The sequence below is a fragment of the Suricata suricatta genome, chromosome 8 (assembly GCF_006229205.1).
Source record: "Suricata suricatta isolate VVHF042 chromosome 8, meerkat_22Aug2017_6uvM2_HiC, whole genome shotgun sequence".
Taxonomy (NCBI): Eukaryota; Metazoa; Chordata; class Mammalia; order Carnivora; family Herpestidae; genus Suricata; species Suricata suricatta.
In genome coordinates, this window is record NC_043707.1 from 92,687,045 (window position 1) to 92,707,090 (window position 20,046).

Consider the following 20,046-nt stretch of genomic DNA (forward strand, 5'->3'; position numbering starts at 1 on the left):
TATATGTGTGTGTGTATATGTGTGTATATATATACATATATATACATATATATACATATATATATATATACACATATATATGTATATATATACATATATATATCAGTTCCATCTGTTCCAATGTGTCGTTCAGGTCCATTGTTTCTACAGTGATTTTCTGTCTGGTTGATCTATCCATTGCTGCCAGCAGAGTATTAAAGTCCCCTGCAATTAGCACATTTTTGTCAATAAGATTGTTTCTTTCTGTGATTAACTGTTTTATGTATTTGGGTGCTCCCAAATTTGGCGCATAGATATTTATAATTGTTTGCTCTTCCTGATGGAGAGATCCTGTAATTATTATATAATGTCCTTCTTCATCTCTTGTTACTGCCTTTACTTTAAAGTCCAGTTTGTCTGATATAAGTATGGCTACTTCTTTTGGCTTCCAGCCGCATGATAGATATTTCTCCATCCCTTTACTTTCAACCTGAAGGTGTCTTGCAGTCGAAAATGAATCTCTTGTAGACAACAAATAGATGGGGTTTGGTTATTTATCCATTCTGCTACCCTGTGTAGTTTGGTTGGAGCATTCAGTCCATTTACATTCACTGTTATTATTGAGAAATATGGGTTTAGAGTCATTGTGTTCTCCTTAGGATTCATGTTTATAGTGGTGTTTCTGGCACTTTGTATTCTTTGCAACATTTCCCTTATAGAGTCCCTCTTAGGATTTCCTGTAGGGCTGGTTTGGTGGTCATGAATTCTCTCAATTTTTGTTTATTTGGGAACACTTTTATCTCTCCTATTTTGAATGACAGGCTTGCTGGATAAAGGATTTTTGGCTGCATGTTTTTTCTGTTCATCACATTGGAGATTTCCTGCCATTCCTTCCTAGGCCAAGTTTATTTTTGAGAGAGAGAGAGAGCATGCAACACAAGTCTGGGGTGGGGCGGGCAGGGAGGGGCGCAGCAGGACAGAGAATCTACAGCCGGCTCCACTCTGACATGAGACCCCCACACAGGGCTCAAACTCACAAACCTTGAGATCATGACCTGAGCCAAAGTTGGATGCTTAACTGACGGAGACATGTAGGCACCCTCATAAAACAAGTCTTAATCATTTAAATTTTTTTGACATTTTAATTTATTTTTGAGAGATAGAGAAGAAGCAGAGGAGGGGGAGACAGAGGGAGACACAGAATCTAAAGCAGGCTCCAGGCTCTGAGCTGTCAGCACAGAGCCCGATGGAGGACCTGAACCCATCAACTGTGAAATCATGACCTGAGCTGAGTCGGACACTCATCTGACTCATTTACCCAGGTGCCCCACAAGTCTTAATCATTTTATGATGAATGAAATTAAGTGAAATTTAATGAATTCCAACTGGAATGGCATTAAGCTAGAAATGAGAAAATTCATAAATATGTGGAAATTAAACAACATTCTTTGACCCACTGGTCAATCCAAAAAGAAATAAAAGAGAAATAAAAAATAGAAAAGAAATATCCTGAGATAAACAAAAATGGGAATTTAACATACCAAACTTTGTGATGCCACAAAAAAAGGAGTTATAAGAGGAAAGCTCATAGCAATTAATGCCTATTTCAAGAAACTATAAAAGTCTCAAGCAACCTAACTTTACCCATGAAGGAACTAGAAAAACAAATGAAGCCCAGAGTTTTTAGAAGGAAGGAAATAACAATGATTAGAGCAGAAATAAATGAAATAGAGACTAAAATGACAATAGAAAAGATGAATGAAACTAAAAGCTGGTTCTTTGAAAAGATAAACAGAATTGACAAACCTTTAGCTAGACTACCCAAGGGAAAAAAGGTCTCAAAATCAGAAATGCCACTGATGCCACAGAAATATAAAGAATCATGAGACTACTATGAACAATTATGTGCCAACAAATGGGACAACCTAGAAGAAAAGATAAATTCCCAGAAACGTACAATCTTTCAAGACTGAATAAGGCAGAAATAGAAAATCTGAATAAACCAATTACTAACAAGGAGATTGAATCAGTAATGGAAAACCTCCCAATAAACCAAAGTTCAGAACCAAAGTTTGGTAGTGAATCCTACCAAACATTAAAAGAAAATTTATTACCAACCCTTCTCAAAATTTTCCAAAAAATAGAAGGGGGTAAACTCTTCCAAATATATTTTACATGGCCAGCATTACCTTGATACCAAAACCAGACAAAGATACAAAGATGCAAAAATCCTTAACAAAATATTAGCAAGCCAAATTCAACCATACATTAAAAAGATCATACACCATAATTCCATAAGATTGATTCCTAGAATGCAGGTATGATTCAACCAACCACAAATCAATGTGATACACTACATTAACAAAATGAAGGCTACAAATCATATGATCATCTCAATAGATGCAGAAAAAACATTTGACAAGAGTCAACATCTATTTATCATAAAAACTCTCAATAAAGCAGGTATAGAGGAAAGGCACCTCAACATAATAAATGCCATATATGAAAAGCCCACAGCTAACATCACAGTCAAGAGTGAAAAGCTGAAAGCATTTCCTTTAAGATCAGGAACAAAACAAGAATGACCACTTTAACCACTTTTACTCAAAAGAAACCAAAGACATCCAAATTGGAAAGGAAGAAGTAAAACTCACTATTTGCAGATGACATGATATCATATAGAGAAAATCCTAAAGATTCAATCAAAAAGATGTTAGAATAAACGAATTCTGTAAAGTTACAGTATACAAAATCAACATACAAAATTTAGTTGTTTTTTTACACTAATACGAATTATCCAACAGAGAAATTAAGAGAACAAGCCCATTTACGATTCAATCAAGAAGAATAAAATACCTAAAAATAAAATTAACCAAGATGAAAGAACTGCATACTGAAAACTACAAGATACTAATGAAAAAACTGAAGACAACACAATTAATGAAAACATATTCCATGCTCATGGATTTGAAAAATTAATTTTAAATAATTTTTTTACTCCTTTAAAAAAATTTTTTTAATGTTTTATTTATTTCTGATACAGAGACAGAGCATGAGAAGGGGAGGGTCAGAGAGAGAGGGAGACACAGAACTGGAAACAGGCTCCAGGCTCTGAGCTAGCTGTCAGCACAGAGCCTGACGCGGGGCTCGAACCCACGAACGTGAGATCTGACCTGAACCGAAGTGAGAGGCTTAACCGACTGAGCTACCCAGGTGCCCCTAAAATAATTTTTTTAAATGTTTATTTTTGAGAGAAAGAGACAGAGCACTAGTGGGGAAAGGGAAGAGAGAGGGAGTCACAGAATCTGAGGCAGGCTCTGAATTGTCAGCACAGAGCCAAATGTGGAGCTCAAACTGACGATCATGACCTGAGCTTACGTTGGACGCCCAACCAACTGAGCCACCCAGGTGCCCCCCAAAATTAATATTTTTTAAATGTCCATACTTCCCAAAGTGATACATAGATTCAATGCAACTGCTACTAACATCCCAGTGGTACTTTTTACAGAAATAGAATAAACAATACTAAACTTTATATGAAACCACAAAGACCTGGAATAACCAAAGCAATCTTGAGAAAGAACAAAGCTGGAGGCAACACACTTCTGGATTTCAAACTATATTACAAAGCTATAGTAATTAAAACAGTATGGTACTGTCATAAAAAGAAACACACATATCAATGGAATAAAGAGTCCAGAAATAAACCTACACATAAATCATCAATTACTTTACAACAAAGGAGCCAAGAACACACAGTAGGAAAAGTATGGTCTCTTCAATAAATGGTGCTGGGAAAACTGCACAGCCACCTACAAAAGAATGAAACTGGAGTACTATCTCACAACATACATAAAAATTAACACAAGTTGGATTAAAGACTTGAATATAGGGGCGCCCAGTTGGCTCAGCCAGTTAAGCATCTGACTTCAGCTCAGGTCATAATCTCGCAATTCATGAGTTCAAGCCCTGTGTTGGGCTCTGTGCTGACAGGTCAGAGCCTGAAGCCTGCTTCAGATTCTGTGTCCCGTCTCTCTCTGCCCCTCCCCTGCTCACACTTTGTCTCTCTCTCTTTCGAAAATAAACAAACATTGAAAAATAAAGATTTGAATATAAGACCTGAAACCATAAAATTCCCAGAAGAAAACATAGGTGGTGAGCTCCTTAACATAGGTCTTGGTTGTGATTTTTGTAATCTGACACCAAAAGTGAATGGTACAAAAGCAAAAAAACCAAGTGGGACCACATGAAACTAAAAGGCTTCTTCTGTCCAGTAAAGGAAACAATGAACAAAATGGATAAAATAATTGCAAGTCATATATCTGATAAGGAGATAAAACCAAAATATATAAAAAAATTCATTCAACTCAATACCAAAAAGCAAACCATCCAATTAAAAAATGGGCACAAGATCTGAATAGACTTCTTCCAAAGAAGACATACAGATGACCAGCAGGTACCTAAAAATATGTTTACCGTCATTAATCAGCAGAGAAATGCAAATCAAAACCACAACGAGGTATCACTTCACACCCATTAGAATGGAAATTATTAAAAAAGCAAGAAATAACAAGAGTTGACTGGCAAAGATATGGAGAAAGGGGAACTCAGGTACACTGTTGTTGGAAATGTAAATTGATTCAACCATTATGAAAAAAGTATGGGGCATCTTCAAAGAATTTAAAATACAATTATTATATAATCCATCAATTTAACTTCTGAGTACTTAGCTGAAAAGAAAGAACACACTGATAGGAAAGATACATGCATTCCCACATTCAGTGTAGGATGATTTATAATAGCCAAGATACAGAAACAGCCAAAGTGCCAACTGATATATAAATAAAGAAACCATGGTATATATTTTAAATATTTTGAATATTATACAGCCACCAAAGGAATGAAATCTTGCATTTGAGACAACATGGATGGAACTTGAGGGTGTTATGCCCAGTGAAATAAATCAGACAAAGATAAATAACATATGATCTCGCTTATATGTGGGATCTAAAACAACAGGGGTGCCTGGGAGACTCAGTCGGTTAAGCCTCCAACTCTTGATTTCAACTCAGGTCATGATCTCACAGTTCATGGGATCAAGCCCCAATGACAGCACAGAGCCTGCTTGGGATTCTCTCTCAACCCCTCCCCCATGCACACATATGCTTTCTGTTTCTCTCAAAATAAATACACTTTAAAAATAAAATAAAACAAACAACAACAACAAAAAAAAACCCAAACTCACAGACACAGAGAACAACAGATTGGTAGGTGCAAGAGGCAGGGGGTGAGAGATAGGAGAAATAGGTGAATTGTTTTTGTTTTAGCTTATTATTTTTTGAATGTTATTTTTGAAAGAGAGAGTAACAGACTGTGAGCAGGGGAGGGGCATAGAGAGAGAGGGAGGGAGGGAGGGAGGGAGACAGGGAGGCAGGGAGGGAGGGAGGGAGGGAGGGAGGGAGAGGGAGAGAGAGGGAGAGAGAGAGAGAGAGAGAGAGAGAGAGAGAGAGAATGAATGAATGAATGAATCCAAAGCAGGCTCCAGTCTCTAAGCTGTCAGTACAGCACAGAGACCAATGCCAGGGCTCCAACCCATGAACCACAAGACTGTGACCTGAGCCAAAGTTGGACGCTTAAACTGACTGAGCCACCAATGTGCCCCTGTTTTGTTTGAGTTTAAATAAATTGAATAAGTATTCTAATCTGTAGTCAGATACCTTATCCATTGCACCACATGCCCTCTTTAAATTTAATATTAAAACAAACAACAACAAAAAAACCCAGGGAAGTCAGTGGGATGCAGAAGTGTACTGTACATTAAGTAACTCAGCTGGGTTCTACACCAAAATTAATGTAAAGTAGAAACTCTAAAATATCAATTAGCACTTCATGAAACCCTAATCTGAAAGACTGTTTTCCAAAAGAATCTATGCATTACTCAGAAAAGCTCCTGAGAACCTTCTTCTTTACCTCAGTCCAAAAATATACTCTTTATAGATAACATACAGTCTACCTGTCTCTTTTCATGACCTGGATTCTGAAAACACTGGTCTTACTGGACTTACTATGCCCAATTTCAGACCTATTCAATTCTCAACCCACTACTCTAATTTCTACTTTACTTAAATTGTTCTATGGTTACCAAGTGCATCTGTGTGGCCAAACCTCATGTCAATTTTTCCATTTTCTCTGCCCTGACTTCTTTGTAGACTATAATAAAGGTCTATGAAAACCTACGATAAAATGTTCTCTTGCCTGGTTCCTATGACAATCTGTAGGTTCATTAATTTCCTCCGACATTTTGTTCACCCCACGATTTTCTGCCTCTATTCATCCTTGTGATGTTGCTGCTCTGTAAGACCCCAGTTTGGGTCCCATGATCTTCTGCGTATTTGAGCTTACCCTGGATGACTGTGCAAATCCAGCAGTTTTGCCTGCGCTTGATCTTGCTCCCAATTACTTACGTCAAAGATAAATGGTATCATACCAGTATAGATCCCAACATGAGTCCCCAGAATCACACACCTAATTGATTCCACTTCACTTTGTTGTCCTATGGATACTGGAACCCTCATCCTGTCCCACACTGAATTTGTTTTCCCTTCCAACCATGCTCCTATGAACTTCTCTTTTTAATTGAAATATAATATACAATGTTCTATTGGTTTTACGTGTGTAACACAGTGATTCAATGGTTCTATACATAGTGAAATGCTCACCATAAGTGTAGCTACCATCTGTCATCATAAAAATTACTAAAATATTATTAACTATATTCCTTATGTATACTTGTCTCTGTGATTTATTTATTTTATAACTGGAAGTCTGTGACTCTTAATCCTCTTCACCTATTTCACCCATCCACCTCCGCTCCAGCACTATCGGTTTGTTCTTGGTGCTTATGAGACAGTTTTTGTTCATTTGTTTTCTTTTTTAAGATTTCACATACAAGTGAAATTGTTGGGTACTTCTCTTTCACTGATTGACATACCCCGTTTAGCATAATACGCTCTAGGTTCACTCACATTGTTGAGAATGGCAGTACTTCATTCTTTTTTATGACTAATATTCCATTGTATATATACCACATTGTCTTTATCCATTCACCTATCATTGGTTACTGATTTTGCTTCCTTTGCTCCTACAGTCTTATGTTAAAGAATTAATGGCACCACAATCCATTTATCGTCCTAGTCCAGAGACACAAGTCACCCTCAACTATGTCCTCTTATCCTGACACATACTATCAGTCACCAAATCCAAAAAAATTCTCTCTTAAATCCACTTCCTCCCCGTGTCCACCATAGTGCATTTTTTTATACGAACAAAAAGAAACAAACTACTTTATAATGTGAAAACAAAGATAAATGGTATCATACCATGCATCAGTGGTATATCTGGAAGACAGTGTCCCTGTGTATGCTGAGGTCTTGGAAACAACTCGAGTCCTGGGGAGTTGATATAAAGGCAAATCTTCTTGCTCCCTTCTTTGAGCCACAGCAGGAAGCTCAACAAGCAGGCCAGGACCTTGAGCGTCATCTGGAATCATCATGCCTAAACAACAAACCCAGATGACAGTGAATACAAGATGCTTTCATTTAGCCTTCATTCATTCAACAAATAGGCCTCTTCTGGGTAGAAATCTTATTTATATTAAGTGAAAGAAGTAAAATATTTAATATGCCAGATGGTGAAAAAATGAAGCAAGGAAGGAGGATAGGGACTCCTCAGTGGAAGAGAGTTGCATTGTACACATGGCCTCACTGAAAAGATGACATTTTAGCAATATAAATATTTTATCAGAAGAGTCCCCTTAACGCTAGGATTCTAATCTCACTGCACATTTTCCCTTATCAGCCTCAGCTGTCCCAACTGCAGGCACTCCTACACTTCACTTAATAAAAATAAAAATAAGGGGCACCTGGGAGGCTCAGCTGAGCATCAGACTTCAGCTCAGGTCATAATCTCTCATTTTGTGAGTTCAAGTCCCATGCTGGACTTGAACAGCACAGAACCTGGAGTCTGCTTTGGATTCTGTGTCTCCTTCTCTCTCTGCCCCTCACCTGCTCTCCCTTGCTCTCTCTCTCTCTCCCCCTCTCTCTCTTCCTCTCTCTCTCAAAAGTAAACATTAAAAAATATTATATTGCATATTTGAAAGTTGCTTAAGAGAATAGATCTTAGAAGTCCTTATCACAAGAAAAAAAAATTACACAGAACAACAAATAACCAAATAAAAAACCTTACATTTAAAAATGTTTTAATTTTAATTCCAGTGTAGTTATTAGGTTCAGGTTTACAATACATTAAACAACTCCATACATCACCTGGTGCTCATCAGGTTAAGAAAACAGATTTTTAAAGGGGCTTTGTTTATAAATTTCAGAATCCTTTTATATTTGTTACCTATTTAATTCTCATATCAAACTCTGAGAGAGAAAAGATACTAGCAACTATATTTTATAGATGGAGAAACTCAAGGTAAGGAATTTTGCCAAATGGAATGTGCAAGTTTACCTGACATGCCATCTGCGTTATTTCCACATTTACTGAAGAAAGGCATAACTGGGCAGAACTACTATGACTCAGAGAACCCTTGGTGGCACGGGTTCATTAATCACTCTTCAGATACACCCCATTCTTGGCTAAACCTTCTTGAGCATATTACAGATATGATGAACTGTGATCAAATGCCTTCCTTAAATCCACACATTTATAGTATTTTTTTGGCGCTTTGCCTAATCAGAAAATCAGAAATGATTTCTAAAAGACATAGGTATTATCCTAAAATTTTTCCTATAAGCATCACCTCAACTCTTTACATTTTTTCCTAATGAACACATTTTCTAGTAAACTCACTACTACCACTTTGTATCTGGTCTAGAAACTTTGGAGTCAGAATCTAATCAGTCGGTAACCCCACAGAATCTGAAGAGGGAGGGAAAACAACTGTGATGCTCCGGTTGTGTTAGAAGTCTCATGGTCTGCCCCCCCCCCATCCCTATGCACCCTTCACGCCTATTCCCTGGGGCCTCCGCTCCTGCAAAGCACTCGAATCCATCTTGTCACCAAGGAATTCTAGCTCTGCCTATGTCTGCCTCTTCCCCACTGAGAAGGGACCAGGGGTGGGACTAGATTCTGGCCGGAATGGCCAAAAACCAGGGGTAAGAAGAGGCAACTGGCTTTAGTTACAGAGCTGTTTCCTATCCACCCGCACTGGTAAAAGCAGCCTGTTAAGTTATGGCATTGGCTTGCAGAGGTTGCTGCAGTTTGTTTAAAACTTTTCATTGCCTGTTCCACAGAACGGCAGCCTGTGCCCTTTGCCCCTCTCCTCCTCCGCCGACCCTTGGTGCCGGTGCTCAGGCACACATTTCTCATCTGTCACAGTGCGTGACACACTCAGACTCTACAGAGCTGTTTGCCAAGTGCGCTGCAGTTCCCAGAGCCCATAAAACAAATCAAGTCCTCGAGGGCCTATGCAGTTGTTAGGTAAGGCCATAATAGGAGCACAAAGGTTAGAAAAACAAAGAAGTTACAAAAATTTTTTTCCTGGACAAATGGAGGTTAATGTTTATAGGAGAGGAATGGGGGAGATTGACAAAAGGTTTATACTTGGCAGGGAGCAAGAACAGAATGGTCAACAAAATAAAGGCAATGAGAATCCAAGCAGAGAGGAGGGTGGATTATTGTATAACTCGGCCGCTGCCAGGAGGAGGGAGGGCTGGGGGTTGCAATGCTGTTGAATAACCACACGTGAGCATTTCACGCTCTCATTCAACAAATATTTCTTGAGCACCTACTATGGTAACAAAAATCAGATACAAGCCTTGCCCTCCAGAAGCTTAATTTATAGTAAGAGCTAGGCATGCCAAAGACTATGTGTGCCTGACCCTTGAGTGCAACGACAGAGAATCATCCAGAGAGGGGCAGTCAAGACTAGGAAACAGAACACCTTCTGTCCGAAACCTTCCGAATACTAAACCTTGTAATACTAAATGTGTTATGGGTTTGGAATTTATCTTGTATGCTTTACCTTATTAATTATGCTCATTTATAGATTTAATTTCACACCAGATTAAAGGCTACATAATATTGGATTACATATAGGGTCAAGAATAGCTCTTTACACATAAGGTTCTCAAGAATAATTTTTAAATTAATTGCTCAGAAAAAGAAATTTAATTGTTCAGAGATAAATCTAAAACTGTCACTAATAAAGTGGTCAAAGAATTACATATTTGAAGGAGGGCTTAGAGAACACTTAGCCCGCATCTTTCATTTTATAACTGAGGAAACTGAGAGGCTTGGAGAAGCCTGCGGGATTGCCGGGTGACACGGTGACGCAGGAGGGTGCCTACTTCACACAGAGGGACGTGGGACCGAAAGAGTCAGCTGTTTGCTACAAAGGATCTCAAGAGCAAAATCAAACTCTGACTAGAAAAAATTCAATATGTATGCTGCTGAAATTTGTATCGACTCTGTATTAATAATTTCTCAGCCTACCCACAGTTAGCATGAATCCAAATAGTCATACCTGCCACATAGCTTTCTAGAGGCTTTCAAAAAATTTTCCTAAAAGCATGTGGTTGTGAATGCACTTCTAGGGAGGGCAGATCTAAGATATACAAGTTTAACTTCATTCCCAAAGCTGTAATCACTAAAAACAATAAATTCCCAGATCGTTGTCAAGTATTAGACTCAGGCAGAGTAGTGGGCATAACGGAGACCTCTCTAAAAGATACATCCAAGCCACAGACCCTGTCAGTGTGACCTTCTTTGGAGGAAAGGTCTTTGCAGACACATTTCAGTTAAGTATCATGAGATGAGACCATCCTGGATTACCCAAGTGGCCCTAAATCCAATGACAGATGTCGCTATAAGAGACAAAGAAGAGAAGACACAGGTAAAAGAGAAGAGAGCCGTGTGAATATGGAGGCCCACGTCACAGTGATGCGGCCATAAGCCAAAGGCTGGAGCAACCAGAAACTGGAAGAGGCAAAGAACACATTCTTCCCTAGGGCCTTCAGAGGGAACACGGCACCTGGATTTAGGACTTCAGGCTTTGAGAACAGTGAGAGAATTAATATCTGTGGTTTTAAGCCACCAAATTTGTGACAATTTGCTACAGCAGCCCTAGGAAACTTCTAGAGCCAGCAGAAGTCAGAAGTAACTTTGGAGTCACTTAGAGAATACACAGAGCAGAGCTCAAGAGGGACTCCCTTCTGGGTCTTCTCCCCAACTCTGCTACCCTTCCCCACAAACACCCACCCCACAAGGCCAGTCTATCCTTCTAATCCTGACAGTGTAGAGCAGTGAGTGATTCTCAACCAGGGTCAACCCTGACCCCGGGGGACATTTGGCAGTGTCGGCAGACATCTGATTTTGATCATGCCTGGGAATGTGAGTCCCACTGGCATCAGGGTTAGAAAGCAGGGAAACTACTAAACATTCTACCAAGCACAGGCCAGCTCTCTGCCATAAAGAATTATCTGGTCCAAAGTAGTAATGACATTGCTATAAAGTATCAATAGCAATCAAACATATATGACCTATTAATTCAATTATTCATTCATTTGTGCAGTAAATCTTCTCTAAGTACTTAGAGGACTATGGAAATGTGGTACATTTTTAAAAAACAGAATAATGGGATACTTTGGGGGAGAAAGTCCCATTTTTATCTTAGTCACAATTGTCATGAAAAACTGGATAAACTCATCAAATCTTAGGTATTCAAAATTAACTATCCATGATCTGTTTTGACTTGGAACTGACAGCTGTTACCATCTCAGAGATGACTTGAATCTTTACTATTAATAATTCCATCTTTTGGATTTTACTCAATGGAATGCTGAATTCATAAAAACCATTACATGGCATTCTATAATGCACTCCAACGCCGCCAGTGTATTACCATACAACATGAGAACAGCCCAGAGAAAGATTTTTCCTATAAGCAGAGTCGTAACACATGAAGGACAGCATAAATCCTGAACAATGGCTCTATAAATCCCAGGGCTGTGAAAAGAACTTAACAGTCTCACCTAGGGATCTCAATAATATAACAGCCTTCAATATTTCAGTGTTGGATGAAGAAAAATTATTTTTTACAGTCAAGTTTTCAAAATTATGTAAGAGTCAATAGTGGGAGTAGGCAGGGAGAGGCATTATACTTTTAGGATTCTTTAATGGAAACTAAGTTATTAATGTACCAAAATTGACTATAATATATAGCTATAAAAATGTTTCATAAATGTTTAAAATATGACTCTCTCTATTAATATTTAACAACCCCATTCAATGAGCTAACAGTATCACTTAATAGCATCAGAGGTTTTAATATATATTAGTAGAGACTTATTTCAAACTTAGCACGTAAGGTATTAGTTTTAGTTTTAATCCATACTGCTCATAAAAAGCAAAATCAGGCATTGAAAATACACCCTTTCAGAAAAGAGAATCTTAAGTTCTACGTTGAAATACAAGTCACGTTTATTCTTCCAGATATTCTGAAGCAGATTAATAAACATTTAAATTTGCATCATAATGAATGAAAATAGGACGGTAAGAGTTATCGTCTATAAAAACAAAGCTGAAAGATTGCAAAATAATGTAATTTGTGTTTATGAGAAACAAAACTCACAAACCTAAATCCAGGCTGCTTTTTGTTAATGAATTAAGAGTTTCCAGATCATCAAATCTGCCTTGTTGACTGCTTCCTTCAGATGAGGGCATGGAGGGTAGGGAATCAATGCCAAAATTTTCTTTCACCTTGAGAGGAAGAAAGACAGAAATGCATTAGGACTTTGTGATAAAATGAGGAACATTATAAAGCTGTTCAAACCAGATAATAATGACTGCAGAAAACTGGTCCTGCAAACAGGCCTTCTCAAGTAGCTATTTGTCCTGGGGTCAGCAGTTATGAGTGCTGGCAACAAGCTCTGCAAGAGTATGGCTGACAAAATGGTTTTTCCTTTTCCTTTCTTTTTTTTTTTTTTTTTTTAAATAAACACTGAATTTAACCAAAAAAAATTGCATTATAAACATTAATGAGTGGAATTAAGTAAAAAATCACAAAGGTATAAGAATAAAGATCTTTCCAGTCAAGCAAGGTCAATGGCTGATATACACGCACTCATAGCACATGTTGGAGCACAACCTCAATAGCAACACTGATGACCGCAAGCCAGCTGGTGGGTTTTCACAGCTCTGAGCTCATTTTACCCTCCCTATTACACTTCTATTTGCCTGGCAAACACCAGTTACTCAAACCTAAAACCTGCAGAGAGGCACGGTCATTTTTGCATTTTCCACTTGTCTTCCTTTGATACATGTCTTCTAGACATATAATCTTCACTGAAATATTTTATTATGAGCTTATAAAAACTTTTACAAGCATACAATTAAATGACAACATTAAGGCCCACCATACAGATATACCTCAACTCATTTAAGATAACACCAACGTCATTCTCTATTGTTGGAAATTTAGATTTTTCAAAACAAAAAGGTGAATGATATCTTTTACAGGGTCCCCATTTTTTTTCATTAAGTTATACTGGGCAGACCTCAATGGTAAGAGAAGGACCCCTAATAAACTGATGAACCAAATACTGTTAGCTTTTTCCACACAGATTATGAATATAGCTGAGTACAGAACTGTCTCAGACATCTAATGGAGATATTCAACTCAAAGTGAAGTTGTGGGTGGGGTGAGAAAGGAGGTACAACTACCTAGTTGCCTAGAATAAAATAAGAATTTCTTAGAGAAAGGAATAAGGTAGAAGTGACAAGTACTGAGTACTTATATTTTATGGCAATTTTGGGACTTATTTTAAAAAGTGTATGGCAGCTATGTGAGGAATAAGAGAATCGACATATGAATTTCAATATAAGACGGTTAAAACTTTGGGGAAAAAAAGTTTTTCTAAATAGAGAAGAAAATAAAAACATACAATTAGTCTTAGGTAAATAATCCCCAGGCAAGAGTCAGATCTTTTATTTTTATAAGTTTTTTTTTTACTTATTTTTTATAACCTTTTTAATATTTATTTTTGAAAGACAGAGAGAGACAGATCATGAGCAGGGGAGGGACAGAGAGAAAGGGACACACAGAATCGGAAGCAGGCTCCAGGCTCTGAGCTGTCAGCACAGAGCCTGATGTGGGGCTTGAACCCACAAACTGTGAGATCATGACCTGAGCCAAAGTCAGAACATTCAACCGACTGAGCCACCCAGGTGCCCCATTATTTACTTATTTTAGAGAGAGAAAGAGAGACACAGTATGAGCAGTGGAGGGGCAGAGAGAGAGAGGGAGAAAAAGAATCCGAAGCAAGCTTCAGGCTCTGAGCTGTCAGCACAGAGATCAACACAGGGCTCAAACCCACAGACACAAGATCATGACCTGAACTGAAGTCAGACATGGAACCAACTGCACTACCCAGGTAGATGGCCAATGAGCACATGAAAAGCTGCTCAACTTTTCTCAATCATTAGAAAAATGCAAATCAAAACCACAATAAGATACTACTTTGCACCAATATAAAAAAACAAAAACAGAAAATGAGTTTTGGTAGTCATGTGGAAAAATTTTTAAATTTGTGCATTGCTGGTAGGAATGGAAAATGGTGCAGGTACTGTGGAAAACAGATGGTGGTTCCTGAAAAAATTAAACATAGAATTACCATATGATCTAGCAATTTTGCGTCTGGGTAAATACCGGAACAAACTTAAAACAGGGATTTGAACAGATACTGTATACCAGAGTTCCCCGTAGTATTATTTACAGGAGCCTTAGGTAGAAACAGCCCAGAGGTTCATCAGTTGATGAAGGGGTAAACAAACTATGGTATATACACACAATGGAATGCTATTCAGCCCTACAAAGGGAGAAAATTCCAACACACATAATGTGTATGAACCTGGAAGGCATTATGCTCAATGAAATAAGCCTCACACAAGAGGACAAATAGTGTATAATTTCACTTATATGAGATATGGAGTCAAATTCTTAGACAAAGAAATTAGAACTATAGTTGGTTGCCAGGTCATGAAAGAAGGGAAGAATGAGTAGTTAACTGTTTGATGGGTATAGACTTTCAATCTGGGAAAATGAAAAAGTTCTGGAGATGGGATGGAGATAATGATTGTACCATAATGCAAGTGTATTTAATGCTACTGGAACTGGAAACCTAGAATGATTAAATGTTAAGTTTTATGTTCAGTATCCTCTCCTTATCTGTGGTGGATACATTCCAAGACACCCAGTGGATGCCTGAAACCAAGGGCAGTACCATACCCGGCATATACTGGTTTTTCCTATACATACATACCTATTATAAAAACTTAATTGTAAATTAAGCACAGTAAGAAATTAACAATAACTAATGAAGAAATAGAATATATTCCAAGAAGAGTTATGTAAATGTGGTCCCTTTCTCTCTCAAAATATCTTACTGTATTGTAGTCACCCTTCTTTTACGATGATGATGTGAGATGATAAAATGCCTAAGTGATAACAGTGAAGTGAATGATGCAGGCACATGTTAGGCTACTAGTGACCCTTTGAGAATATGTTGGAAGGAGGATCATCTGCTTCCAGACCTCCAGGTAACTGGACTGTGAGAGGGAAACCCCAGGGACTACTGACTACTATAATGGATATTTTATTACAACTAAAAGTAAAAAACCAGATCTATACAACTTGATGGTTTTATTCTTCAATTAAAATGGAGTACATGAGTGATAAAGGTAAACTTAAGTAGCTGGGTACTATTTGTACTCCACAAATACAGCTACCCCCAAATGGATATTACCACAAAGACAGACATGATGTCACTCTACCCTTCTGGAGGGCACTCTCTAAATAAAAGAGTATCGAGAATTACTTATTTATAAAATATTCAAATGTTTTAACAATCTACCCAGGGATTGTAATATTAGGTAATAAATTTTCATCACAGGAGTACATTTCTAAGAGGAGGGTAAATACAGATTCAAGCCCACCCTGATCTTAAGTGTGTAACATTCTGTCAAAAACATGGCACTCTGGCCTAAGGATTATTTTGAGAGGAAGACACACAAGAAAGAGCAGACACAGAAGAGCTATCTTCCCCTGATTCTTAATCACCAGAGAGGACTCTAGATTTTACTCAGCTCAAAGATGGCACCAAGAAAAACATACATAACAAAAATGGCCCTTATCTTCCATCAATTTCCCCCTTATATTTACCCTCCTACAGCTCTGACCCTAAAACCTAAACCCCTTTTCCTCTGTCTGGTTAATTCTCTAGAACGTATTGTTCTTTGTTAAGATGTTACTGTTCTGTGTAAGGCGGATTTCTAAGCACTCCTTTGAGCTATTCATCACGGAGTTTCTCCTGCTTGTGCACATGCCACACTTGTTAATAAATTGTTTTTCTTTTGTTAATCTTTCATCAGCTTAATTTCCATGGCCCAGCCACAGAACCAATGAGGTTAGAGGAGAAAAAAATTTTCTCTCCCCTACACTGTTTTCACTGTGGAGTTCAAAAAGGGAGGAAAAGATTTAATGCCTAAAACAAGAACACATAATTATTTAAAGAAAATAAAATTTTGTGCAGACTACACACATTAGGTCTGAAACAATTTTAATCAATGCCACTCTAGGGACTTTACAGAGGTCACCTCACAGAATCAGAAATGGAAAATTAAAAAGCGAGGAAATTTAACAGAGATTCAGTAATTAGGATGCATGTCTTTTAAATTGTGAGCACTAAATGTTGTTATAAACCAGCGTTTCAAACAGATAGTAATTTAACAAGCAACAGAGTAAGTGGTTGTATTGTGAAGATCATCACTATGTGCTTCCGAATGGAATTCTTTTAAAGCCTATTGCTTTGCAAATGAGCACTTGAGATCAAGACAAAATTTTGACTGATAATATGGATTCAAAAATTACTGTATCTTGGGGTGCCTGGGAGGCTCAGTCTGTTAAACATCCTCTTGACTACAGCCAGCACAGGTCATGATCTGACAGGTAGTGAGATGGAGCCCCGCATCAGGCTCCGTGCTGGCAGCATGGAGCCTGCTTCGGATTCTCTCTCTCCCTTGCTCTCTGCCCCTCCCCTGCCTGCATGCCCTCTCTCCCATCCAAGTACTAACCAGGCCCGACCCTGCTTAGCTTCTGAGATCAGATGAGATCGGGTGTGTTCAGGGTGGTATGGCCGTAGACTGCATGCCCTCTCTCAAAATAATAAAATAAACATTAAAAAAAACTACTATATCTCAAACAACTTAAATGAAAGTTAAGATGGTATATTCAGAAAGCTGTGTGAAATAACCAAAAAGTGACTCAAGTGGTAATGTAAATATGGACATTCAATATATGTTGAAAGAATCCAAATAAAATTGTCATTAAACGTAACACTAGGAAAAAATTTAACACGTGACAGTGTTTAAAATGTGAAATGTTTAAATTTATGAAGTAAATATTGTGAATGCACCTTTGGCTATTTCATCTAGAACCCTAAAAATTTATGTTAAAATGTGCCTCTATTTGAGGTTGCCTTATATTTGGGTAAACAGAAAGTTTTCCTTTCATAGAATAAAGCCACATGAAGTATGTATGAACACTATGATCAGAATTTGTTCCACATAACTGAATATTCTGTTTGAGTTCAAATACTCAGCAATATAGGAATGGGACTAGCAAGGAAAGAAAGCACCAATGTCAATGGCAACACACCAGGTGATTCTTTGTTACCTCTTCCCTTATCCAGGCATCACTCACATAATCCCAAACCATCTGCTCTCTGGTAGGCTACCCGGAGTCCTTCATCATGGGTAACCCTCTAGGGTTCCACAAATACAGCTTGTATAGCACCTTGAGTAGCAGAAGGATCCATCGCATTTGCAAAAGGGGAGAAAGGAGGGTAGGTTTGAGGGAGTAGACGGCAAAGAAACCAGTCCTGTGGGCCCCGTGAGAGAGCAAAGAAATGCACGCTCCCCACAGCACTGCAGGGAAGTTGCTGACCTCTGTGAGGGGGACAGTACACTACACCTAAACATATTGCTAAGTGGCCTTTTAAAAAATACCCCTATATAATAAGTTTCTTTTCATTTGTCTGGAAGTTAATCTGGGGCATGGCATGAACAAACAAAATTAAAACATTAAAAAACATCCTTACTGAAAGATTCCAACTGGTGACCAGTTAACTCTACTTTTATAAACAAAGTTTATTGGTGATCTAATAGCAAGGGCAAACCTATTGAAATATAATGCTTCCCAGCCAAGGTGAAAACAGGTAATATCACAAATATGAAGATAATGTTTTAGAGTTCAGTGTCTTCTATTTAGTATGATACATAGCACAGAGAACAGTGTGGGTAAGCAAGACATAGACAATGGATCTTTAATTTTGCTCTGATTTTCCCTGATAAATACAAATACACTATGTGAGAAATACAAAGCTGTATTTCTCTGGGGGGATAAAAAAAATCACAAATGGGCAAAGAACTCTTCTTTGAAATGGATAATCCGGAGGAATACATCACTAAGAAAGCAAGGCAAAAAACCACTATAAAACGCAGCTGCAGCCTACTGACTCTCACTAGAAGTTATGTAATACAGAAAAGATGAGTTTATACTTATGGCAGAACACAGTGTGGTACATCTTGGAAAAACGATTGATTACAAAAATTACATTTTCCATTACTTTTGTTTTTACTTTACAGGACTTAGCAACAGGACGGGGGGGAGGGGAATAGAAGGGGGGAGGGGGTGTGGAAGATCTGTTCTCAACCCTTACCATGTTCTCAGTGCTATAGCCGTACTGCTGTGCTTCCTGGGAATAGACACTCATCCTGGATCTTGCTTCCTGAAGCTCAGGTGACTCACTGTCATGTAACCACTGGGTGCCAAAATGAAGTTCCTTCACAGAGGGAATGGGAGCAGCCTCTTGAAGGTGCGATGAGGAATACAAGTCCATGGCCTGAAAATGGCCTTGATATAGCTCATACTCTTCGTCCACAAGCATCTCTCTCTCTTCCTCCATCTCCGGCAATCTAGGCATCAGAAATTCATGCATCTCCCAGGCCTCCTGGCTGTTGTCTATCTCCTTTTGTTGGGACTGGAAAGCCTTTCCCAAATTTAGGAATGGCTCATCCACAAGTTCCTCTTTATAATAGGGTTCGTCTCTAAATCCCTGTAAATAAAAGTTGCGAAAATAATTTGAACTCTCCCTGCTTTAAAGCAGCACTCTACACATTAACTGGAAGGTTAGCCCCTGACAGCACTGCAGTGACCACATTCCCAGCCACAGTTAACTTGAACTGCTCTCCATCACAGAGGAGGAGAAATAAATGGTCAGTCCAACACAACCCTCAAAGCAGGAAAGGGACAAACAATAAGAGGCAGAAATCTGCCACTGGCAAGGTGAATGAGTATTCTAAAAGATTCATTATACATTAACCACCTGAAAATTCTCAATCAGAAATAAGAATTTTATTAAACTGCTACACTGAACAACTCTGCATCTCATAGAAAAGTAGTACATAAATATAGATACGCATTATACTATTCTCTAAGAAAGCAAAAACTTTAGAGTCAGGATTTTCAAGCTTTGCTAATTCCAAATAAACTATGGCTACTGAAATTATCAAAAAGCATTCTCTATAGAGATATGGGAAGCAAGTCTTAACTCTTTTGAGTATGACTATTTTATAATATGCCCCTGTGACAGACTTATAATTTATTCATCTGTACTGAAATTCCATGGCAAAAAGGAATGAATATAGAATGCTTTTTAATTAGTTTCTATTTTACTCATTAGAAGAGCAGGTACATACAACTGAAACTAAATAGTCATATGCGTGCAGAAGGTTTGCTGAGTTTCCAGGAAACGCACGGACCTGCTGAGCCTCTAACCTAACCATGGAGGGTCCTCCGAGTGTGCAGCACAGCGAGGCCCAATTCCTCCTGAGAGATCAGTGGCATTTCCTATGTGGAGGCCTATTCATTAAATATTACCAAATGTAAATCCATTAAATGAATCTACTACTTCCCACCTTTAAATTATTACAGTGTATCAAATA

The 20,046-nt window shown here is 38.2% G+C and overlaps 1 protein-coding gene across 3 annotated transcripts in view; it reads right to left on the minus strand.

Annotated features, from left to right (window-relative positions):
* The window catches only part of PATJ (PATJ crumbs cell polarity complex component), a 340,997-nt gene that overhangs the window by 227,594 nt on the left and 93,357 nt on the right, over positions 1-20,046 (minus strand). For all 3 annotated transcript variants that reach the window (XM_029947821.1, XM_029947819.1, XM_029947822.1), the window contains exons 19-21: positions 18,762-19,157; positions 12,621-12,744; positions 7,359-7,533 (exon numbers count right to left, since the gene is read on the minus strand). In XM_029947821.1, coding sequence (XP_029803681.1) covers positions 7,359-7,533; positions 12,621-12,744; positions 18,762-19,157 — 695 coding nt within the window. The remainder of the gene's footprint in view (positions 1-7,358; positions 7,534-12,620; positions 12,745-18,761; positions 19,158-20,046) is intronic.